The 24,189-nt window shown below is 54.2% G+C and overlaps 1 protein-coding gene across 1 annotated transcript; it reads right to left on the reverse strand.

Moving 5' to 3' along the window:
- Positions 1–917: 917 nt before the first annotated feature.
- E2F2 (E2F transcription factor 2) lies at positions 918–23,638 on the reverse strand. The gene is made up of 7 exons (XM_053208812.1): positions 22,902–23,638; positions 17,249–17,354; positions 14,918–15,137; positions 14,013–14,172; positions 12,461–12,574; positions 10,457–10,649; positions 918–4,389 (listed from the first exon to the last, which is right to left on the reverse strand). Exons 1-7 carry the CDS (start codon positions 23,151–23,153, stop codon positions 4,106–4,108), a joined length of 1,329 nt encoding a protein of 442 aa, XP_053064787.1. The 5' UTR covers positions 23,154–23,638; the 3' UTR covers positions 918–4,105.
- Positions 23,639–24,189: the final 551 nt, after the last annotated feature.

A 24,189-nucleotide genomic window follows, 5' to 3' on the forward strand; every position in this document is an offset into this window, starting at 1 on the left:
ACTGCATGTTAGGGGCGCCTGGGTGGCTCAGCTGGTTAAACATCTGACTTCGGCTCAGGGCATGATCTCACGGTTCATGAGTTCAAGTCTGGCACCGGGCTCACTGCTGTCAGCACAGAGCCGGCTTTGGATCCTCTGTCTCCCTCTCTCTCTGCCCTTCCCCTGCTCTCGTCTCTCTTTCCCAACAATAAATAAACATTAAAAAAAAAAACCTGCATTAAAAATTTTTTTTCTCAATGTTTATTTATTTTTGAGAGACAGAGACAGAGCATGAGTAGGGAAGGGGCAGAGAGAGAGGGAGACCCAGAATTCAAAGCAGGCTCCAGGCTCTGATCTGTCAGCACAGAGCCCGACGCGGGGCTCGAAACCACGAACCGTGAGATCATGACTTGGGCCAAAGTCGGACGCCCAATCGACTGAGCCACCCAGGCGCCCCAAAACCCTGCATTTTAGAAGGAACTCTCTGGGGGTGGTAGAGGGCATGAGTACTCAAACTTCAGCTGCATTAGAATCACCTGAAGGGTTCACTATGTTACAGATTCTGGGTCCCGCCCTGAGTTTCAGAAGGTCTGGGGCAGAACCTGAGAATATGCATTTCACACAAGTTCTCAGGTAATGCCGGATCAGAGGACCACACTTTGAGAACCACTGATAGGATGGGACGGAGAAGAACGGGTAGCAGTGAGAAGATGAAGGGAGCTGTCCAAATAGTCCAATGAGAGGTGACGGACCCAGAGCAGGGGAGATGTTCACATTTTAGATCTGGGTGCTAACTTTTCAGTGTCTTAGTGGTGACATGACAAGAAGCCAATGTGGGAAAGGGAGGCTGCTTCTGGGGAGAAATCAGCCAGGTGGTCAGGATAGTCCCCAGACTCACACTTGGTAATGACCTTCAGAAAACACAAGAATCAAGGTGTCCAGAGTTGCCATTTAATGCCCAATCATCACAACACAAGGAGGTTTACATGGTGCTCATCAAGGCAGGACCCAGGGAAAAACCAGACCAGAGGGAAGTGACCTGTACAGAGTCCCAGCACGGGGACCGAGTTCTCTTGGGCCTAATTACCCTCGAGACACACGTGCCATATTCAAGGCTTCTTCACTCACCCAGGAGCCAGCAGGCTGGCTGGGCTTCTGGTCACCAAGGGTCCTCGTGGGAGAATGGTGTCCCAGGATGAGGTGGGGACCCTGGGACACGATGAGAACCAGGAGGCTGTTTGCAAACAACCCCAAAAGGCTTTCACTTCAAATGCACTAAAGCCACACGATGCTCAGATGTGCGAACACCCAAACGATTTTACTGAAAACTACATGCTGTGCAGAACTGAGGCTGAGAAAACTTGGGGAGGGAAAGGAAAGTCAAAACCATCCCAGAACCAGCTTTCTGAGCTTCACCACCCCCCACAGCTACACCAGTCCAACCACAGCACTGCTGTGGAGAAGGGACACCACACTGATCTAATGAACACTTTTCATGGGAAGGGACATGGGAGCATGTCCCTGGTTTTAAGAAATCTCTTTGAATCTCCAACTCTACCGCACAACTTAATGCTACCGAGTTCCCTGGAGCCCCCGAACCTTTGGTGCCCCTGGGGACACAGGTGACTTGTGGGCTGCCGATGGAGCTGGGGAAACATCCTGACAGCAATAACATATCTCAGAAAAAGGCTAGGTCTCAAGTTTACATGTGGCCCCTAAAGGAAATTCCAGCCAAAATGCATTCTTAAAGCACCTGACGGAACTCGAGAGGTTTCAAGTGTCACTGGCAAGAAACAGGCATGAGCTTGTGTCCCTCCCAAACCCCCTGCCCCTAGCCGGAGGCTTGGCCTAGGCGGTCCAGCCCCGGGGGCCAGGCAGGGTGTGGAGGGGATAGCACAGGACAGGGGCAGCTGCTCAGGCTACAGGCCATGGGCCCAAGGGGCAGCCCGTCTGTCCAGCACTATGGCTGGGAATTTGGGGAATGAGCTTGAATTCTGGCCAGACTTTGCCATTAAACTCATTCCCGGTGGGTCCTGCAAGCCTCTTCTCCCCTTTGTCTGCTTTAATTCCAGGAGAACACTCTAGACAGAGCCAAAGGCATGGAAGTCAAACGTCTCTGTCTTCAGAGATGGGGCACGGCTAAATGGCAGCCCAGAGATCTCAAATCAGCAAGGTCATCTCTGGCCCCACATGCCCCCAACCAGATTCCATGCAACACTCCCTCCTCCTGCCCAAGGGCCAAGGTAGTCCCTTGACCCTGGACATACTGGGCTTCGAGACAGGCTTCTGACAAGCCCCCTGTGAGTATCAGGGGAGCTTCTGCAAAGCATACAAAATTAGCCCTGTTCACAGCACGAGCCATCTGTGACCTGTTGACCACTCCTGAGAGGGCAGTTAGGGGCCCGGGAAGTTGAGAAAATGACAAGGCAAGACTGTCCCCACGTGGGCATTAGCTCCCATCAGACCCCCATGTCCAAACAAGTCTACCTCCCAAACTTCAGATGCCAGCTTCTGGTCGGCTCAAGAGCAATCCCGTGAGGCCAACTTCATATTTAAAACCAACTTAATGCTACAAACTCAAAAAAAGAAAAACAAAAGTGCTGCCCAGCTGAGCCCCTGAGGAAACCTAGCTCCCTGAGGGTGGGTGGTGGGCCTTTCAGACCACCGTCCCTGGCTGTGTCTCTCCAGAGGGCACAGCCTTGGTTCAGCCCAGAGCAGCCCCACCCCAGGTTGAGTGGGGAGGAGAGCTGATCCCCCCACACCCAAGCGGGCTCCAGAGAGACCTTGGGATGGTCAAGCCATTGTGGGGGCTTGAGAGAGGAGGGCAAGAGACCTTCTCAGGACCCTACGCCTGAAGAGTTAACGTACACCCATCGCCCCACTAGCTGCCAAGGTCTGGTGTGCACTTAAGACTGCTTCCTGTCAGCCCTTCGGCATTCCTGTGACAAAAGGAGGCAAAAGGCCACCAAGTCCTGGTCACCTCTGTCCTTGGCTGGGGGGGAGGGGGGCGTGGCGGGGAGAGGGAGGTCTTTCTGTGTGAGAGCTGGTGGGGAGAGGAGGTCCTTAGAGAATGACTGCCTCCAACAAACAAAAAAATCCTTCCAGGGAAGGGGGAGACTATACCAGCAGCGACCAGAGGGGGTGCTTTCTGGCATTTTCTTGTTCTCATCCCACCTGTCTCTTTGGGGGGGCTGCCAGTCCCTCCCAGGTCCTCACTGCAAGACAGCACCTGTCCCAAGCGAGAGGCAGAAATAGAGGAAGGGTGCCCTCGGCGCCTTCCACGTCCCTGTCCGTGTTTCCCCAGGAACTCTTCTGTGCCGACTCCCTGCAAGGCTGATTTTCATGTCCTGAGGGAGAGGTAGGGGATTCCATAGGAAGTAGGTTTCCAGAACTGGAGCCTCGATGCCGCCTACCCTGGGGTGGCTCCCTGCCACCATCTCTGGGACAGAGGAGACCAGGAATCCAAGGCTGGCGCCTCAGCTGGAGATGCCAGGCCACCACGTACTAGAATCACGAGGCCTAAGTGCAAGTAGCATTCTAGCAGACGGGACGGCCCCCCAGAGACCCAGCCCACTGATGTGGGGAAACTGGGGAGTTGGCCTGGGGCTCTGGACGCCCTGGCTTGCCCTTGGACAGTGGACAGCTCTGGGCCTGTCTTGAGAAGTCTTACTAGAAACTGGAATGATCTCCCTGCTAAAAACTCAGGGAAGACAAACAAACAAAACTCAACCTGAAATAAATACAAAGGCATTAAGTGCTTCTTGATAAATTCAGGGTCCTAATTCCCCCTCAAAAGTGGGGGGGGGGGCCGGGGCCCTTTCCCTGGACCTGGTTGCCTCACCTGTGGCTCTTCGCATGAGAGGTCAGAGGTCAGAAGCTGGATGGGCCTTCCGGGCTCAGCTTCCATTAGGAAGGAGGGGACCCAACCTCTGATACGCTCCTCACCCGAATCCCCTACATGGCCCCCCGAGACAGCTTCGGCCGGCTGGGGGTAAGAAAGGAGAAAAGGAGACCCCCGCACCCTGAGGACGGCACCTTGTGTCCCACGTCCCTGTGCGGGCAGAGGGCCTGCCCGTCTGTGAGGAGGTAGAGACAGGGGCGGGCTGCCGGGGGCAGTCAGGGCCACTCAGTTAATCAGCAGGTCCCCGAGGTCATAGGAGTCGAAGAGGTCGCTGATGCCCTCGCCCCCGTCCAGGCCCCACAGGTAGTCGTCCTGGTCCAAAGGTGGGGAGAAGCTGATCAGGGGGGAGCTGCACGGCAGGGTGGGGGACAGGAACTGGTCCTCGGTCTGCTGCAGAAGTGGGTGTGGCAGCTCCAGCATGCTGTCAGTGGCCTCCAGGGGCACAAGTGGCAGTGGTGGTGGTGGAGGCGCTGGCAGCTGCAGGGCCTGCTGGGGAGTCAGCGCTGGTCCTGGAGACGAACAGACAAAGGTCATACCCGGGCCTGTTGCCCCAAAGAGTCTGGTCAGACCTCGGAGCACAAGAATAGCCCTCCCGTCCTCCGGACGACCGTGCGCCCTTCTCCCTGTGTACCTTCCTGGTACCGCTCTAGCCACCGCCCTCATTTTCCTACCCTCCCTCCCCTCCTCTCCGAGGAGATGGGATCTCCAGCTCTCGAAACCCCACCCTCTCAGGGCTCCTGGCTGGCTCAGTCGGTAGAGCACGCGACCCTTGACTCTCGATCTTGGTGTTACAAGTTCGAGCCCCGCGTTGGGTGTAGAGATTACTTAAAAATAAAAATCTTACAGAACCAAAAACAAAACCCCAAAACCCCTACCCCCTCTCCCCATCAAGTTCCTGGCCCCTGAAACCACATTCTCTGTTTCTTGCATCACCAATCTCTCTCCCTCTCTCCCAGATCATTCCCATCATCACACAGACACGCTAATGACTCCTATCTTTAAAAAGCAGCCTCCCCGGCCTCATGACTCTCTCCAATTCCCAGCCCAGCTTATCGCTCCTTTTCATAGCAAAATTTCTCAGCAATTGCCTGTGCTTACCCTCTACCCCCTCCAAATGTATTCTCTACCTGCCCGCCACTCTTCACTCTTCCACTGAGGTCTGTCCCCACCACGCCACTGAACCAGTGACCTCACGTTGCCGAACCAATGGTCTTATTTGACCTTCCAGCAGAATCTGGTGCCGTTATTCACACCCTTCTGGAAACACCTCTTCACTTGGCTCTAATAGACTAGAGTCTCCTGGTTTTCTTCTTACCTCCTTGGCTACTTCTCCTGTCCCCTTTGCTCTGTATCCTCCTCTTCCTAACTTCTAAGCCCTCAGTGCCCCAGGGCTCCAGCCTCAGACTCCCCTCTCTGGCTGCACCTCTCCTCGGGTGACCTCAGCTGCCCCTTGGCTTTCAATCCCACTCCCAGTGGACGCGTCTGGCACAGACTTCGCCCCCGAGCTCTCGGCTCCTGCAACGCCTCTGCTTAGAGAACCGAGGTACCCCAGAACTTAGCACGTCAAAACCAAACACTCCTGGTCTTCCCCCCTCAGTGAATGGACCACCACCCACTCAGCTGCCTAAGCCAAAAGGCCCAAGAGTTGCACACAGTCCCGCCATTTCCCTAGCACCCAGCCCGGCAGCGAGATGGGTCATTTCCACAACTGAATGAATTCTGCCAGTTCCATGGGGCCTCCTTACCAGTCAGCTTGCCTCGACCCTTGAAGTCTGTGTTCTAGCTTAAAAAGGGCTGGCGGAGGGGGTGGGGGGTGGCGCCTGGCGGGCTCAGTCGGTTAAGTGTCCAACTTTGGCTCAGGTCATTATCTCACGGTTTGTGGGTTCGAGCCCCACGTCGGTCTCTGTGCTGACAGCTCGGAGCCTGGAGCCTGCTTGGGATTCTGTGTCTCCCTCTTCTCTCTTTGCCCCTCGCCAGCTCGTGCTCTCTCTCTCTCTCTCTCTCAAAAATGAATAAAAATTTAAAAAAAAAATTTTTTTTTTAATGGGAATTGGAGCGCCTGGATGGCTCAGTTGCTTAAGCGTCCAACTCTTGATTTCAGCTCAGATCACGGTCTCATGGTTTCTGAATTCAAGTCCCACATCGGACTCCACACTGGTAGCACAGAGCCTGCTTAGGATTCTCTCTCTCTCTCTCTCTCTCTCTCTCTCTCTCTCGCTCTCGCTCTCTGCCCCTCCCCCTCTCCTTTCTCTCTCTCAAAATAAATAAGTAAGCATTAAAAAAAATTTTTTTTTTAAATGGCTGGGAATAAAATCCAAGTTCAGGCAGTGCCAAGAAGGCCCTGCGTGATCTGGCCCCTGCCTGCCTTTCTACTCCCTCTGTCCCAGCCTCGCTCCACTCACACTCAGCCTCTCCAGCCACACTGGCCCCAGTTATTTTCCAGCACACCAGGTGCATTTCCACCCAGAGGCAAAAAGGTGACCTCTTATACAGGGATGAGGAATAGGGCACCAGAACCCGCCCCCCCAAATATATCCTGATACCCAGAATCTCCGTTTGAGCCATGACTTAACCCCCAACCACGCATTCCTTGGAAAATACAGCTGTGGTTTGTCAGCCTGCCTGATCCTGTGTGTCTATGGGCCAGCGACTTAATGTGCATGAGCCTCTGTTTCCTCACCTCTAAAATGGGGATGATTATACCCACCTCCCAGGGTTGTTGAGAGGATTCGATGATAAGTGAAGTAGAGGGCAGCTTGTCTGAGTGCTGCCCTGGCCAATGGTAAGAAGAACTGTGCTTTACCAAGGGCTTACCCTGGCTGGCTGGGTTCCCAGGAAGAGGTGTGTTTGACCTCCTCGGACACTCAGGTGGCCCCAAAGGAGGCAATATTGTGACCCCTATTTACAGATGAGGAAACTGAGGCTCAAAGAAGTCAATTAAACATATCTGAATGGGAAAAAAAATGGAATATTTTTTAGCGTGTTGCAGAGGCCTGCAGGGAGGTGTTCTAGCAAAAGGCCTGGTTCGGGAGGAGGGGGAGGACCTGGGCTCGGACCCCAGCCCCGCCCACCCCACCGGGTGAAGCCCCCGTTTTCTTCGAGAGGAAGAATAAGGCTCCAGCTCACTGCTGTGCTGAGCAGGAACGAGACAACGTGCGTGAAAGCCTCCGCTGGGCCTTGCTCTCCTGCACGGTTATCACCCCCCCGAGGGAGCCGTTCTTTACATGTGGGCCTCCGCGCACTCCGATGGCTCAGACTCACTCCTCTATCTCCAAACCGCACAGAGTAGGCACCCGGTTCGTATAAGCTTTTTCAAAAATCGCATTCACGCTGTGTCACTTTCTGTAAACCGTCCAGGAATCGTAAGGGAGTTTTAAGTGTCCCAGTTTTTAGAGACGTGAGAACGGGGGCTCCAAGGGGCCACAGTGACTCGCCTACAGTCACCAAGTCACAGCAGGTGAGGTGCAGACTCAAGCGCGAGTCTCTCGGAGTCATCTCCTGTGCTACAGCTACATCTAGGTTGACCTCAGAATGTCAGAGGTGGGGAAATGTCAGAGACCACTCTCGTCCAAAGCCCTTCCGTTACAGACGAGGGAAACCGAGGCCCCAAAGGGTTAGTGATTCCCCTGCACGACGCCAGAACCTGGGTGCCAAGACCGCAGTGGCCTCCTCTTTGGATGCGGACCCTGGTGCTCAGACCTCAAAATGACTCTGCTTCAGGCCGGGACACGGAGTGTGTGTATGCGCGTGCGTGCAGGCACGTATACCGCCCCCCGCCCCCCCCCCCCCGCTCCCTTCGGCAAGGATGTCGCCAAGAGACCACGTGGCCAGGGTGGTTTCTGGGCTGGCTCCACCACCGACTGCCCTGTCAGCTTCTACTCCTTCTGGGAGCACAGCTGATCTGTAAAACTGAGGCAAAAACCTCGCCCTCGCTTATGTTGGAGGGTCCCCCGCCTCTGCCCCAAGTCTCAGAGGACATCCGAAGCAAAAGTAGTTCTAACTCAGGAGAGGTGCGCACATGTTGACAGTGAAGTGCGAAAGCAGAGCGAGGGAGGAGAGAGAACAGGGTGGGGCACAGGTCTGGAGTGGGAGATAGACACTGGGAGGTGCCCAGAGGGACAGATGGCTGGTGCCGGGAGAAGCCCGGATCCCCAGACCAGACCAGGACACAGGAGAGATCAGCTGGGGGTCTGGGCTCTTGTCCAAGCTCTGCCGCCAACCTCTGTGTCACCTTAGGGAAGTCACTTGCCCTCTCTGCGCTTCACTTTATTCATGTGTAAAATGAAGGGCTGAGTTATATCATCGCCCAGCAAACTTCTGTAAAGGACCGGATGGTATTCTAGGATTTGCAGAACACTTACAATCTCTGTCACACAGTCACTTTCTTCCTCTCCCCCAACTCTTCAAAAATGTGAAAACCATTCTTAGCTCATGGGCTGCTTAAAAACAGGCCAGATTTGGCCTGCAGGCAATAGTTTGTGAACCCTTGAGTTAAAGAAATGGAAGGGGCGCCTGGGTGGCTTGGTAGGTTAAGTGTCTGACTTCGGCTCAGGTAATGATCTCACGCTCCGTGAGTTCGAGCCCCGCGTTGGGCTCCGTGCTGACAGCTCATAGCCTGGAGCCTGTTTCAGATTCTGTGTCTCCCTCTCTCTCTGCCCCTCCCCTGTTCATGCTCTGTCTCTCTCTGTCTCAAAAATAAACGTTAAAAAAAAAAATTAAAAAAAAAAAAGAAATGGAATCCATGTCTGTGTTCTGTGGACACCCCACCAAGCCTCCTCCGTCAGACCGGCTTGAGCTCTGGCTTCTTTAAACACCAGGGTTCTACTTAAGGGAATTCTGCTGCTAAGAAAACAGAAAGTTGAACACTGGCCTCCACAACCTGAAAGGATCTGTCAGTCTGACCTGATGTGTGATCCCAGTAAAGGGCATAAACCGTCCTGAAGGAAAGGCCTTCCCGGGCTCCCATTTCTACTCCTTCCAGACTCCTTCCCTGGGATTTTTCCTGCCTCTTTGCTCATGACTCAACTCATGCTACTTCCTGTCAGGTATAGCCAGCTTTTTTTAGCCGTACAGCGACCTCCCAGCCAGGGGTGAGCCTCTCTAGTCAGGAACCCCTTCCTCAATTTGTTCTGAGCCTCGTGGGGAGAGGCCTGGGAGAGGACATGGGGAGAGTCACATCACCTCTATGCCTCAGTTTATTTATCTCCAAACTGGGGACAAGAACACCTACCTCAACAATGGCTGTGAAAAGTAACGTGATAATAGATGTACCTGATATAGTCATGGTTTAAAAAAATCTTAGTCATGGGGCGCCTGGGCGGCTCAGTCCATTAAGTCTCCGACTTTGGCTCAGGTCATGATCTCACAGTTTGTGAGTTGGAGCCCCAGGTCAGGCTCTGTGCTGACAGCTCTGAGCCTGGAGCCTGCTTTGGATTCTGTGTGTGTGTGTGTCTCTCTCTCAAAAATAAACATTAAAAATTTTTAATAGAAAAATTAAAAATCTTAATTACAACAAAAAAATAATAAAATAAATAAAAGATAAAAATAATTAATTAATTTTCCAAACTCCCAGGGGCACCTGGGTGGCCCAGTTGGTTAAGCATCTGACTCTTGATTTCGGCTCAGGTCGTGAGTCTCCCAGTTGTAAGATCGAGTCCCATGTCAGGCTCTGTGCTGACAGCACGGAGCCTGCTTGGGATTCTCTCTCTCCCTCTCTCTCTCTGCCCCTCCCCTGCTCATGCTTTCTCTCTCTCTCTCAAAATAAATAAATAGATAATTAATTAATTAATTAATTTTAAAAAATCTTCGTTGAGCCTTCCTTCAAACATCTGTAGTTCCCATTCACTGAGGGCTTACTGAGTGCCAGGGGCTTTGTCGTTAGTAGTCACCACGGAAGTGTGGTACCAGCCCTAGTGGCAGTAATAATGACAAAAATAGTTAGGCGTTACTGCCTGGTGCTGTTCTAGGTGCTTTGCCTGTATTATTTCCTCTGATTCTCACACCCTATTAAGTAGATCTTGTTAGTTACTATGCCCAACTGACAGATGAGGAAATTGAAGCAAAGAGAGGTTAAATGACTTGTCCAAGGTCACATCGCTGGTAACTGGAAGTGCTGGTATTCAGACCCAGGACCCCTCTGGCCCAGAGCAGCATTAGCCTCCCCATTGGGACAAGAACACGCATGTGCTCTATAAAGTGTGATGTGCAGGGGCGCCTGGGTGGCGCAGTCGGTTAAGCGTCCGACTTCAGCCAGGTCACGATCTCGCGGTCCGTGGGTTCGAGCCCCGCGTCAGGGTCTGGGCTGATGGCTCGGAGCCTGGAGCCTGTTTCCGATTCTGTGTCTCCCTCTCTCTCTGCCCCTCCCCCATTCATGCTCTGTCTCTCTCTGTCCCAAAAATAAATAAAAAACGTTGAAAAAAAAATTTTTTTTTTTAAATAAAGTGTGACGTGCAAACACACAAGCGGGGGAGAAGGACTGTACCCCTCTTCGCCGCCCAACAAATGTTGACATGGAAGAGGAAACGCTAAGGCTGCTTGCTCTCCCCACCTCCTGTCCCTCTGGACAGAGGGTCCTACCTGGAGATGCCATGGGTTCTGTCATCCCAGGGTCAGTGCTGCTGCTGGGCTGGGTGGAGTCAGGGATGGGGCCGAGGGGGGAGGGGGAGGGGAAGCGCTCCTTGGTCGGACTGTCCGGCTCCTGCACCTCCTCTGGGCACAGGTAGACTTCGATGGGTCCCTGCGTGCTCTTCAGATATATCTGCAGGTTCTCCTGGAGGAAGAAGAGAAGCCAGGTCATGGCTCTGGGCAGCTGGGCACTGACTCATGGGTCGGGGTGGAGTGTATGGATGGACACCCACGGCTCCCGCCATCCACATGAGCCAGCGCAACTCCTGAGCTTGGTGCTGACGCCTGCCCTGTCTGACCTGTGGTGGGCATCCGCTCTTGCTGCCTGTCCGGTCCCCAGGTCCCCTTCTTTTAGGGAGAATATCTTGATTTTCCTTTGGGAAGCCACTCCTCTCCAACTCATGTACTTTGGGGGGACAGCACTCCTCCCCACTCCAATGGGTGAGCTTGGGGTACAGGCTGGGAAAGTCACCGTGATGGTGACTGTTTCAGGGTAGCGCACGACTCAGGTCAGTCCAGGAGCATCGGACCCAGGACTCGTGCGGGACTCGTGGGAAACGGAAGCTCCCTTCCCACTGGGGTCATTGAGCTGGTTATCATGAAAACTAGCTTTGCCACCAGAAAAGGGGAGCCTGCCTTAATGGAAGCACAAAGAATGGCAGAGAAAGATGGAGAGCATGGGGCGAACTGAAAGTCATAGTTTGAGCTCCTGCATCTAGCCTTGCCTGCAATCCCCAAGTCTTTCCTCTGGACCTGTCACTTGCTTTCCCTTAGTCCCCTCCACCCCCAACTTAAGCCATTTGGACTTGGCCTTCTGTTACTTGTAACAAAGCGTCTTGATAACTTGGCCTTCCCGCCCCTGCTTCTTCCCTCCATGATTAACTGCACACATGCTATTCCGACAGGCATTTAGGTCTCCACCCGGTGCACCTGCACTGCCCTCTGCCCACCCGTTTCCCCTGACAACTCCTGTTCATGCTTTAGGACCCAATTAACCTGTAGCCATCTATGGACTCTTCCTCCAACTGTCCTTTCTCTGGGCACCTGGAGTCTATAAATGGCAGGATGACTGCTTGCTTGGGTCTTTCTCCCACTAGGTCCTGAGCTCCTCCAAGAGGACAAAGGAGGTGGGGCCTCCTTTATCTTAATGTCCTTCCATTAAATTATTTCTTGAGCGTTTATTATGTGCCCAGCTCTGGGCTGGGGGGGTACCACAGGAGTGTGGCATGCTTCTGTGGAGCTTACACTCTAACAGGTGAAGCAGAACACAATCACAGAATCACCAATCACCCAGCAAACGGAGGTCAAGTGTGGTAGAAAAGCACAGGTAGTAATGAAATCGGGGGGGGGGGGGGGAATCAGGGAAGGCTTCCTTGAAGAAGTGATGTTTGAGTTGAGACCAGTAGGATGAACAGCAGTAAACCAGGCAGAGAAAGAGGAGAGCTTTTCAGCTGGAGGGAACAGCCTGGGTGAAGGTCTTACACTGGGGACGGGCTTAGTGTGGCGGGGAAGCTGTAGGTAAGTCAGTGTGGCTGAAGCAAAGACATCATGGGGCAGCATATGAGAAGAGGCTGGTGAGGTCAAAGCACAGAGGACCTCATAAGGAAGTATTAAGAATTTCTGGTCTTTAACCTCACCAGACACAGTTAGCAGGAAAGGATTACTGTGAGCGCTAACACCACGGTGTATGGGCGCATGTGTGCGTGTGCCCAGAAATGTTGGGGGCCGTGGGATGCAGAAAGAGACCAGGAGCGGAGATTTTCTCGGGCCAGCATCGGATGCCTGTTGCCCTTTCCAGCTTCTGCCATTTCTGCCCCCAGCTCGGGGACCACTGATCTTGTAATGGGTACCAGAACGGACCTGGGAAGCTTGGGGTCAGGCAGCACCAGGGACAGAGCGTACAGAGCAGCCTGGGACCCTCCTAACCCTGCTCTCCACCAAATACTTCCCTCTCACCTCGCTCCTGTCGGGCACTTCCAGTCTTGTCTGAGGAGGGGCCTTGACAACGATCACTGTCTGCTCCTTGAAGCTTCCAACAGCACGGATGTCCTGGTAAGTCACATAGGCCAGTGTAGGGGCAGGAGAGTCAAGGGAAGTAGCTGGTCACAATTCAAACCCCCGGCCTGCCAGCCTAAGCCTCTGGACATCTCTTTCTCAGTCCGTCTACAGCTTAGAAATAACCAAACACCATAACCTGTTCTTCTACTATCATAGGCTACCCCCCATCCGTTTTGAAAACAAACAGGAGTATAAATCATTTCTTAATGCTGCCTCATAACGGCTTTTTATGTAAAGACTTCATCTCAGACTGTATCATTAGCTCTGAGACAGGAGGGCTCCGTCTTATTTCTTTACGTTTCTCACAATGCCTAGAATCCTTCCAAAAACACAAAGTCAGATCCAAAGACCAATTAGATGGTAGAACCATCTGATTGGGAAAAGTGTATGAAAAGCCTTAGCAAAGCCCATGCTTATAGTGTCAGTCCCAGGAATCCAACCTAAGGAAAGAAGTAAAAAATATAGGAAAATGTTCTCTACACAAAAATATTCATCACAATGCTGCTTTATAAAAGCAGAAATCTCAAATCAATCTAAGTGTTGACTCCAGGCCTTAACAAACCAGAATGTGGTCTGAGTAGGACATTCTCAAATCATCCTGAACATGAGGTTAAATCCTATGAGACTGCTGTTTTGCAAAAAATGGTCCAATAGCAACAAGTTCATGGATCAAGCAAATAGTAAGGAAGGATTTGTAACAACATAAAAACAGTCTATGGTGATAGAAAGCAGGATATAAAATGTTACATATGGGGCACCTGGGTGGTTCAGTCAGTTAAGTGTCAGACTTCAGCTCAGGTCATGATCTTGCGATTCGTGAGTTTGAGCCCCACATCGGGCTCCTTGCTGGCTGTATGGAGCCTGCTTAGGTTTCTCTCTCTCTCTTTCCCTCTCTCTCTGCCCCTCTCAAAAATAAATACTTTAAAAAAAAAGTTATGTAGGGGCGCCTGGGTGGCTAGGTCAGTTAGGTGCCCAACTTCAGCTCAGGTCATGATCTCGCTGTTGGTGGGTTCGAGCCCCACATCGGGCTCTGTGCTGATGGCTCAGAGCCCGGAGCTTGCCTGGGATTCTGTGTCTCCCTCTCTCTCTGCCCCTCCCCCACTCGCACTCTGTCTGTCTCTTGAAAATAAATAAATGTTAAAAAAATATTTTTAAAATTATGTATATCAGGCACACAATACATTTAATAGCCTGTGCCCTTGTGTATGTATAGTTAAGAAACAATGGCTACATGAAGGGGGCACCTAGTTCTTTTCTCCATTTTCCAGATTTAAGGAACTGGACTTACTTTTATAAGGAGTAACTTCGATAGGCTCGTGAGGACAGGCCACCAAAGAAGGAAGAAACAGATATGCCAGCCCCCGAGGCTGAGTTAGGCCTTGCAGGGAGGTGCTGCCTCAACTCCGATAAGGCCCTGCTCCCTGACCTCTTCCCCCTACCAAACAGGATATCTCTTGTTGGCCTTGTCCTCGGTCAGGTGCTTGAAGTTCAGAGAGCAGGTCTGGATGAGCTGGTCCAAGGCCTGCTCCGTGCTCATCAGCTCCTTCAGCTCCTGCCCCAGCTGCTGCCGCTTCCCAGGTCGGGTCGGGTCTTCAAACATTCCCCTGCCTCTGGGAACAGAGCAGTCCCCCAGTGTCAGTCTCAGCGCACATCCAGGAGCCCCAACCCCAGGGCGGCTGTGCAGACCTAAACAGGCGGTGCAAAACCCCAGGATGGGGCCACTCACACGGTCTACAACGGCGCCCCCTGGGTTGTGCAGATCAGGGGCCCTGCCTAGCTCCCGGGGAGCTGCTGGGAACTGGAACTTGAGGTCTGAGGGTTGGGCTAGGGAAAAGAAACAAATCAAGCCTCACCCCACTTTGGGGGGCTGTCAATGCCTATACCCCCCCCCCGCCTCCCCAAATGCCTTGCCTGGGTTCCCTCAGGGTCGCGCCAGGGGCTGCAGGTCTGCTCTGCTCTCTGTAGGAGGAAAGGAGCCTGGTGGACTCCTACCTCAGAGCTGCAAGGAGTGTGGGTGGCTACAGCCCAGCTCCCAGGGGACTTTCCTAAGCTGGAAGAGGGGAATCTTTGGGATCCCAACTCAAGAGGATCTGGGTCCTCTCTTGGGCCTTTGCGTGTCCTAGAAACCATTCTCCACGCTGCCCCAACCTGCTTTCCCAATATATTCCCAGCATATACATCTGTCCTTCCACCTCCCTCTTAAATACACTGGCTCTGCTCCCGGCAGGTACGTGAGACTATCGGACGCCGCCCTGAGCTCCAGCCCCGACACACCCACTGCATACGGGGCGCCCCACACCTTCACCCGCAGCACATGCACCCACTGGTGCCATCGGCCCCAGCCCAGGCACTCACACCCACTGGATGTTGTTCTTGGCCTTCTTACGGATGAGCTGGATGCCCTCCAGCACGTTGGTGATGTCATAGATGCGCCGCTTCTGCACGTCCAGCACCTCAGCCGCCCAGTTCAGGTCCAGCACGCCATCCTTGGACTCGCTCAAGAGGTAAATGAACTTCTTGGTGAGGAGCCCCAGTGACGTGTCATACCGAGTCTTCTCTCCAGGGGACTTGGGGGCTAAGAGGAAAGGGGCCCAGTCACAACCTCATCCTTTGATCTGGACCCGTTAAGTACCACCCTTCGCATGAGGGCCGGAGCAACCACTCTCCAGTTTACAGAGCACTGTGAGGCAGGAGGTCGTTCGCCACCACCATCCAGGCAGGGACCCTGATGCCTAGAGAGGACACGTGACTTGTCTGAGGTCTCGCAGTCGGGGGCAGGGGCGCGACTGGAAACCAAGCATCCTCCTAGTTCACAGCCCCTTTCCATTAGAGCTTAGGGCAGCCCTAGAAACACCACCTCCATCAACACCAACAAATAGTTATCGTGTGTTGGTCACCGTTCTAAGCAACTTTCCATAAACCACAAATTGAATCCTTGCAACACCCTCTCAGGCTGTTGCCTGAGAGGCATCCCATCTTACAGGTGAGTACACTTCAGAACAGACAGGTGAAGTAACTTGCTCAGCTCAGTCGGCTAGAAAGGGACAAAGCTGATTTAAATCCGGGCAGTCCGGCTGCAGTCTTCCTCCTTAACCATCACCCTATCCCAACAGCTAGGTCAGGAATCGAGGATTATGGTAGGGAGAGAATAACGGGCTGGGATTCGAGAACATGTGTATAGATTTGCTTTTTCTTTCCATGTGCAGCCCAATGATTATCTGAAAGGAATCAGCCCTATACTATCACACGGGGCAGGCGCATGAAAAAAGATGCTTTCTTAATGAGGTGGATGTCCCAAGACCACATCTCAGCTGCAGCATCTTAAACCACAAGAAGACTTCTGCAAATTTAGTGACTTGCAAGTCATATAGCAAGCCAGTGGCCAAACTAGTTTTGGAAACTGAGTTTTAGAGAGTCTCAGATTCCTCTGGAAGGGGACTTTAGAATCCCCTAACACACAGATGGCAAGCATTTGGCACACGGGCTGTTTTTGTCAGGTTTTGCACCCTTGACAGACATTGCTGACTGATCAGTGCACTTAGTACCTTTCAATAAAATGATCCCGGCAGCCTCTACCAATCAAAGGGAGAGCAAACTTTATTGCTATTCCTGATCTCGATTTGTTTCATTTTATAGATGAGACAACTAACGCTCACAAGAGGAGTGATTAGTCAGATCAGGGCAGAACCTTGTCCAGACCCCCAAATTCCTTTTTTTTTCATTAAAAAATTTTTTAATGTTTATTTATTCATTTTTCTGAGAGAGAAAGGGAGAGAGAGAGAGAGGGAGAGAGTGTGTGAACAGGAGAGGGGCAGAGAGAGAGAGAGGGAGACACAGAATCCGCAGCAGCCTATGGGCTCTGAGCTGTCAGCACAGAGCCCGATGCAGGGCTCGAACCCATGAACCATGAGATCATGATCTGAGCCGAAGTTGGACACCTGACGCTTAACCGACTGAACTACCCAGGTGCCCCAAGATCCCCAAATTCCTGCCCCTCTTGTTTCCCACCCGGTCACATAACTTCTTCATTAGGTCTCTGACCCCACCCCCCCAAATTACTGTTCCTCTCTAACATAGTTTCTAAAACTCCAGCTGGAACCAGGATATTGACTGAAAATACCAGCAGGCAGAGGCAGAAATTCCCTGCAGCTTAACTTTAGGAAGGCACCACCCGGGCAGCCCCTGGATCTTAAAAATCTCTGAGGCCACGCGGGTTAGACCAACCCAAGTTTCACTTCCCTTTGAGTCATTCATTTAGCCCTCTGCATGTGGGAGAAAGACCCTGGATTCTCTCTTTTAGAAAAGATCAGACTGCAGGAAATGTAAAATTTTTTTTTAATAGTAAGCTCCCACGTAAAACGCTGGTCATCACGTTCAGGTCACGAGAGCGGTGTGCGGTGTGGGAGAAGCAGTGCTAGCTTGGCTTTGAGTCCTGACCCCACTCACCAGCAGTGTGACCTTGGGTAAGTCGCTCAAGCTCTGCGTCTCAAGTTGCCTCATCATTGAGAGGGGGACAGAGCTACCTACTGGCAGGGTCCCGTGACACAACCCAGAGGAAACTACTTTGTAAACTGGGAAGTGTGCTACAAATATCACTCCAGATGATTCGGGCAGGGCTGCTGCCCTCTGCCCTTACCCATCCCCCATCCGGGGCCCGCCCTTAGATGCCCAATCGGCAAGGCTTACTTTTGGGGCTGGGGAGGCCGTCCAGTCTAATGCACTTCCCCTTAGGGGTCCGGAATTCAGGGACTGCTGGCTTCCCGATCCCCTCCAGGTCCAGCTTCCTTTTGGCCTTGAAGAGAGGAGAGAGAGACAGGGTTTGAGAATCATTCTTCCTTCAGCCTTTCCCCAAGTTGGGGCCAAAGAATGGAGGCCACCAGCAGCTACTTTCTGTGCCTCAGTTTACCACCAGTCCTGGTGAAAACATCATTGCACTTGGTGAGGAAATAGGAGGGACTCAAAAAGTGAGTTTTCATGGGAAGGAAATCCTATTTTTTTCTTTACCTTTTTTTTTTTTTTTTAGACTTTATTATTTAAGTAATCTCTACACCCAACATGGGGCTCGAACCCACAACGCTGAGATCAAGTCACGTCACATGCTCCGCAGACCGAGCCAGCCAGGTGCCGCAGGGAGTCCTATTTTCTGAAGAGCACACAACACTCCCATTCTGAGGTCCATGCTCCTGAAGACTATGGAAGCCAGTCCAGCCGAGAGCCCGGGGCTCCTTAATAACAGGCCCCAAGGTCACTTCTATCGGCACCATGCCCAGAGGATGATGCGGGGAGGAAGGAGTGGGTAGGACCTAAACCACACCAGGCTGGGGAGAGCCTCCCGCTTCACCAAGTGCAAAAGCAGCTGGCCCAGCCTGCCTTGGTGCCCATCACAGCCCCACAGCTGGCCCTTATCAGGGTGGGGCTGGGCATCCGCCCAGGCCCAGGGGACTTCCTGGCTCAGTGCCACACCCCAGGGAGGTGCCCACATCGGGAAGCAGAGCAAACATTCCCCACCCCCCATGTTTGGGCTCTGGCTCAAGGGCCCCAGGGCCTCCTGAATAGACTCCATTTGCCATTCTTTGCTGAGAGGGGCAGACAATGAATCCTTCCCCTGCTTCTCAAGGACGAACAGCTGAGGTCCCCCTGCTCCCCCTGCCTGTTCCCGCCAAGCTTGGGAAACACCTGCTGGGGAAATCAAACCACAGACCCGTCTGCTCTTCTCCACCCCACTGCCACCAGGCCCCAATTAGGCCCAGAAGCTGCGCTGGCCCGGAAGGGGCCTCTCTCCTGGTTAGGGCTGGGCAGGGGCAGGGCTAGGGCACTAGGGCACGGGGGCATAAGCCAGCCTGGACTTGAATCTCCCGGCTCCTTCAGAGACGCACTGTGTCTGTGTGTGACTTGGGGATGTACTCTGCATCTAGGAGCCTCAGTTTCCTCCTTGGTAAAATGAGGCAGAAATCACCTACCTTGTGGGATGATTATAAGGAATCGAGGAGCTAACTCCTGCAAAGTGCTCACCCTGTGACTCAGACACAGTAGGTGTTCAGAAAATGCAGAGTCCCCTCTCTGAAATCCAGGCTTGGCCTCTTCCTTGACACACCCTTCTGGGGGCCACTGAACCCATTTCCTTCCTCTCCCTCTCCCCCCAACCGCCCAGACACCCCTAAGCTGGTCAGGACAGAGAAGCCTATTTTAACCTTTGACAGTGAGGTCATGCTCGGCAGGGCTGAGACTAACTGCTGCTGAGCACAGCTGGGCTGACAGGTGTCGGAGGTGGTGACAGCTCTTCCTGCTATCAGTTTCCCTCCCCGCTCCTGCCTCCTCCAGGAAGCCTTCCCGGACTGATTTCAGGAGACCTGCTCCTGGGTTTGAGGAGCCTGGATACGATGCCACTCTCTTCCACCCCTACCCAGACCTGGACGCGATCCAAACACTTCCCTGCTCATTCCTCTTGAAGTCTCTCTGGGATATTCTTTTTCTAACCTTTCAGCTGGTGAGATCCTAGATCCTAGGGAATGTAACCCATCTTGTCTCTAGAAAAAGGCCCAGTCACTCACTGAGAACTTCCACATGCCCTGGGCTGGGCCCCAACCTTCATCACCTCACTGAGTCTCCCCAGCACCACCAACCCCCATTTAACAGCTGAAGTAAGCAGGACCTGGTGAGCTCCAAGGCCTTTATCAATCCTGATTGAGGTTGTCCATCCCAGCACCCTCAAGAAGGAATGCCAAGAGCAAGGAGGGGAAGGGAAGCCAAGCTGGGTTCTACCTGAGGCAAAGGTGGGGCAGCCCAGAGTCTCCCCAACCCCATCCACCTCCCCCACCCAACAGGAGCCAGGCCCTGCTGAGTTCACAGAACACTTGAGGAAGAATCTCACCACCTACAAGGCGGGGAGAAGGAAGGAAGGACCTTGAACAGAGTACCTGCACTGGGCCTATCACGTGCTCATCGGTTCTGCAACATCAGTATTGGCAATCCCTCTTGGCAGACGAGAAATGGAGGCTCAGAGAGGGTGAGACACACGCCCAAGGTCACACAGACAAAGGACAGAGCCAGAGTTTGAACCTGGGATTGTCTGATGCCAAAGCCACATACCAGGCTGCCTCAGCTCTGTCCCACACACATCCCCCCAGAATTTGCTGGAATTTGAGCCAAGGCCCGGCTGTGCCCACCTGCCCCCATTATTTTATACACCCACACCAGTTCCCTCCCTTCTCTTACTCTCCCTCACCCTTATGCTATACTCCAAGTGTTCCTAAGCAGCAAAATGTCCCTCATCCAAGGACATCTCCCTGACACCTTGGGGCACTGCCCAGAGAAAAGTCAGCCCATAGATGGGCCTGAGCCTGCAGAACAGAGGCAGCAGAGGACAAGCCCGGGAAGATGAGGGCCAAGGGGGCCCTGAGCACAAACCCTGGAGTCAGACCCATCTGGATTCCCATCTAGGCCTCCCCCCTTCTCAGCTGGGTGAGCTCATCAAGACAGTCGACCTCTTGAGCCCCACCTGTAAAATGGGGATAATCTGCTCCCCCGCCGCTGGGGATTCAGCAACAGTGCATCAAAGCGCTTCGCTCGCACAAGGAAGCAGCTATCACTAAAGCACGAGGGGCACCAGCAAGGAGAAAGACAGTTCAGAGGTAAGCTGGAAAGAGACGGAGATGTGCCAAGGGCAAAGGCCAGCCTGGCTCGAACCTGGACCCTCGTAGGCAGCCCCTTCGGTTGTTTCCTAAAGGCCTGATCAGGATCCGAGCTCCCCTGCCAACCCCAAAGGACAAAAGCGAAGCTCCTTCCTCAGGCGGCTCCAGAAGTGAGAGGGTCCGAGACAACCTGGCACAACCCCACCATGGGCAGCGAGGTGAGGAAGCCGGGGCTCGAAGGAGGGGAGCTGACTTGCCCGAGGGCACACACGGGCCGGAGCCAGGGTTCTCCCGAGCCCCAAGTCCTCATTTAGACTGCGGGGGGTAGGAACAAGCGTTCCAGATCCCAGCTCTGCCACTCGGTAGCCTACATCTCCTCCTCTGACCTGGCTTGTATGGTTGTTCCTTAAAATGTCCATTTGCTTTCATGGCTCTCAGAGGGAATTTGGAAAACGTAGACAAATTAAGAGGAAGGAGAACTGTGCACCCCACCCTCTTCACGGATTCCCGCGGGAATGAGACAGAACAGCGTGATGCGCCCGGCCGGAGGAGGGACGCCACGGAGGAGCACCTCAAGCCTTCCCCAGAGGGTGCTGGAAAGAGCCCTGGACAGGAAGTGAGGAGACCAGGGCCCAGGGCTTCGTTCTGCCATTGAACTTGGTTGCCACCCCTGAGGTCCTTTTAAACAGCAGCTCCTCAACAAATCCTGCTCACCCTGCACTTTGCAACCCGGCCACAAAACAAGCGGCCACACCCAGGGTTGGGTTTGGAGCTCTTCCAGGTCACACCCTGGTAAAATGAGTAAGCAGGGGGCCAAGCCTGCCCACAGGCAGGGGGCCATGGGGCATCCGACAGGAGAGGGGGCTCTGGGCCCGGCAGGCCTTTAGGGCAGTCTGATGCAAGGAGACTCTCCCACCACTTCTTGGCTTGTGACTTGGACAAGTGACTTCACGTCTCTGCTCAGTTTCCTCATCTGTGAGATGCCTCATCCCAGGCATCTTGGCCAAGATAACAGTGCGGAGAGTGCCAAGCAGTGCCTGGCACACGAGAGGCATTCAGTAAAAGAGGGCCATTCTTGCTGTGATCACTGAGCCCCTCTGGGAGGGAGCTACAGACAGATGCACTCGGGCTCCTCTGGGAGGGAAGCAGTTCAAAACCACAGCTGTTACTGAAACTCAGCCACTGAAACTCCGCCCGAGCGCCTGAAAGCAGCTGGCCAGAAGAGACTGCGCCCGCCACAGAGCCCCCTCCCCCGGGGGCACCCAGCTCCTAGGTCAGGCTGCACCGGGGAAAGTTAAGGCTGCAGAGAAGAGACCCAATGATCGCCAGCCTTGGTCATACATCCCCCTGAATGACCTTGGACAGATCACATCCCCACTCTGTGCCTCAGTTTCTCCCCGGGGCTACTAATACCTTCTACTTCACAGGGTAATGCTGAACATAAGATAGCTAGCTGGTCTCAAGTTATCTTTGGCTGCTTGACCTACAAAATGGGAGTAACACCCCTGCCTCCTTCCTCCTAGTTAGCAATCACGTGCAGGAAGGGGCTCTGAAAGGTTCAAAGCCTTGAGGATGGGCAAAGCACGATTTCAGTAGCAGGGAGTGGTAGCCACTGACAGGGAGGGCTGGGGGTCCGTGCCTGCTCACTGACACGGGTCTGAGCAGATGTCTCTATGGCAGTGTGGGTGGGGTGGTCTTAGCTCTGTGCCTGAATTTATTCACCACTCACCGCTAAGTAAGCCTACAGCACCCCTATTTCCCCTCCCTGGAGCCTATTTCCAAAACCCAGGACCTGGAGCTGGCAGTGACCTCAGATAAGTTAGCCCAGCTACCCCATATACACATGCGTTTTCAAGCAAAGTAAATGTAAGCCCAGGCTGGTGCCAAGACTGATGCAAGGCCCCACTGAATTAGTGGCAGTCAGGACCAGAAACCAGGTTCCCCCCCCCAGTACCCCCAGGGCTTTTCCCACCCCACCTACCCCCACCCTATGATTGTTTCCCTTCTCAAGGGCTCCAGGAATTCCACTCCCACAAAACACACCCTGTACCGGGTGCCACACTTTGGGCCCTCCCTGGCAGTGGCCTGGGGCTTGAGAAAGGAACAATCTGAATAGGAAACCCAAGGGGCTGCCCTCAATTTGCACCTGCTACTGGCTGGCTGGGAGGGAAGGCTGGGCCTGGGGGGAGACCTAGGGCAGATAACTGGGAAAGAGTTGGCTGTATGGGAAATTTGGAGTCTGTCCAAGGCAGACTGGACCTGAAACACACCCCCCCCACCCTTGCCCTGTTTTTTTTAAAGTCCCCACTGTCCTTAGGTCAAGCCCTGAACCTGGACAATACCAGATGCCCAGTACCAGTTTCTGGATCCAGCAATGAATGAATGGTGGCAGTGTTGCCCCCGTGGACTTCCCCAAGGTCACACGGTGCACTGGGGGTGGTGGGTTGGGTCTCCACAATCCCACTCCAGTGCTCATTCCACTCCACTCCAATAGATGAGGTTATTTCATCCCAAATCCGAAAATGAAGGGCTCTTCTGCTCAGGTATGCAGGGCAGTGGGTTGTTCTGGAAGCCGAAAGCTCTCATTTCCCTCCCCAACTCGACCTGCTTCGCTCAGACTGGGTCCCAGGCGCCCCTCCCTCCTTTCCCACACCCGCAAAAGCACAGGGAGAAGCGGTGGGTGGCGGTGGGGAGGTCCCCAGCATTACCGGCAGCCGGCCAGCCGGCACGCATCGCACAGCTTGGCCCTCCGGTCCGTGGGGGGTGGCGTCGAGGCAGGTGCCGGGCGCCGCAGTGGGAGGCACAGTCTGCGGGTACAGCGAGGTGTAGTAGGTGGTGGTGGCCGGGCAGAGCTGGGGGCTGCTGAGACCGGGCGGCCACAGCTCTGTAGGGCTCATCGCGGGCAGTCCCTTCGAGGGCGGCCCGGCGGCTGGAGCCAGGGCCCGGGGCCCTCGCAGCATGGCGAGCACAGCGCCCCCTCCCCAACCGGGCCTGGCGCGCCCTCAGGCACCTGCGGGCTCCGGAGCCCGGGGAGGCTCACTCGGCCGGAGGCATGGCGCGGAGGCCGGGGGAAGCCGCCAATGGACGCCTGTGGGACAAGGCCGGACCCTCCCCTCCTGGCCCGCGGCCGAGCCGAGCAGCGCTTGGAGATCCCCGCTTAGAGATCGCCCCGCGGCGGCGGCGGCGGCGACACGGCCAGGGGCTGTGCCGCCCCGAGGGCGGCGGCGACCCGGACGGCCCCGCGCCCCAGAAAGGCCTCGGCGCTTGGGGTCCGGCTAGCTCGCGGGAGGGGTCTCCGGGGTCGCCGGGGGCTAGGCGGAGAGGCGATGCGCTCGGACCGGCGAAGGGGGGGGGCGCGGTTGCACCGACTCCTTCGCGCCTGGCTCTCTAGTCCCCGAGCCTTTCTGTGCCTCTTTTTTTTTCTCCTTTTTTTTTTTAGCGCCAAACTGCGTGCCGCGAAATTCGGATCTCCCGCGGAAAATGCCGCGCTTTGGTTGGTCGCCGCACCACGCACAGGCTCCACCCCCCGGAAAGGACCGGTCCCCAAGGCTGCGATTGCAACACGAGCTTTGCTGCTTAAAGGGGCCGCCACACCTGCTGTCGCCTGGCGCCCGCTGGCCCTCGCAGCCCGCGAAACAGGTTGGGAGGGTGGGTCCCGTATCGTGCAGAGGCAGCCGGAGCTGCACGGTGGCCCGCTGAGTAATCGGCCCGGATTCCGGGGCGGGGGCAGATTTGGGCACGGAGTCCTGTCCTGAGCCCAGACCCAGCAGCACGTTGCCCAGGCCAAAGGCCTTTTGTTAGTTTGCACGGTTGCTTACTTAGCATATACGCTTTTATATCCTTTTTCTCCCCCGCTAAAATGAAAGCCAGCAACCTGTTTTCTTTCTTGGCAGGGGGCGATGGGTGGAGCCTAACATTTATACCTCTTCATAGGAGGATACTAACATCTGCTGAGTGCCTACAATATGTCAGGCTCCCCGTTAGTTAGATCATTAC

Source organism: Acinonyx jubatus, chromosome C1 (assembly GCF_027475565.1).
Source record: "Acinonyx jubatus isolate Ajub_Pintada_27869175 chromosome C1, VMU_Ajub_asm_v1.0, whole genome shotgun sequence".
Taxonomy (NCBI): Eukaryota; Metazoa; Chordata; class Mammalia; order Carnivora; family Felidae; genus Acinonyx; species Acinonyx jubatus.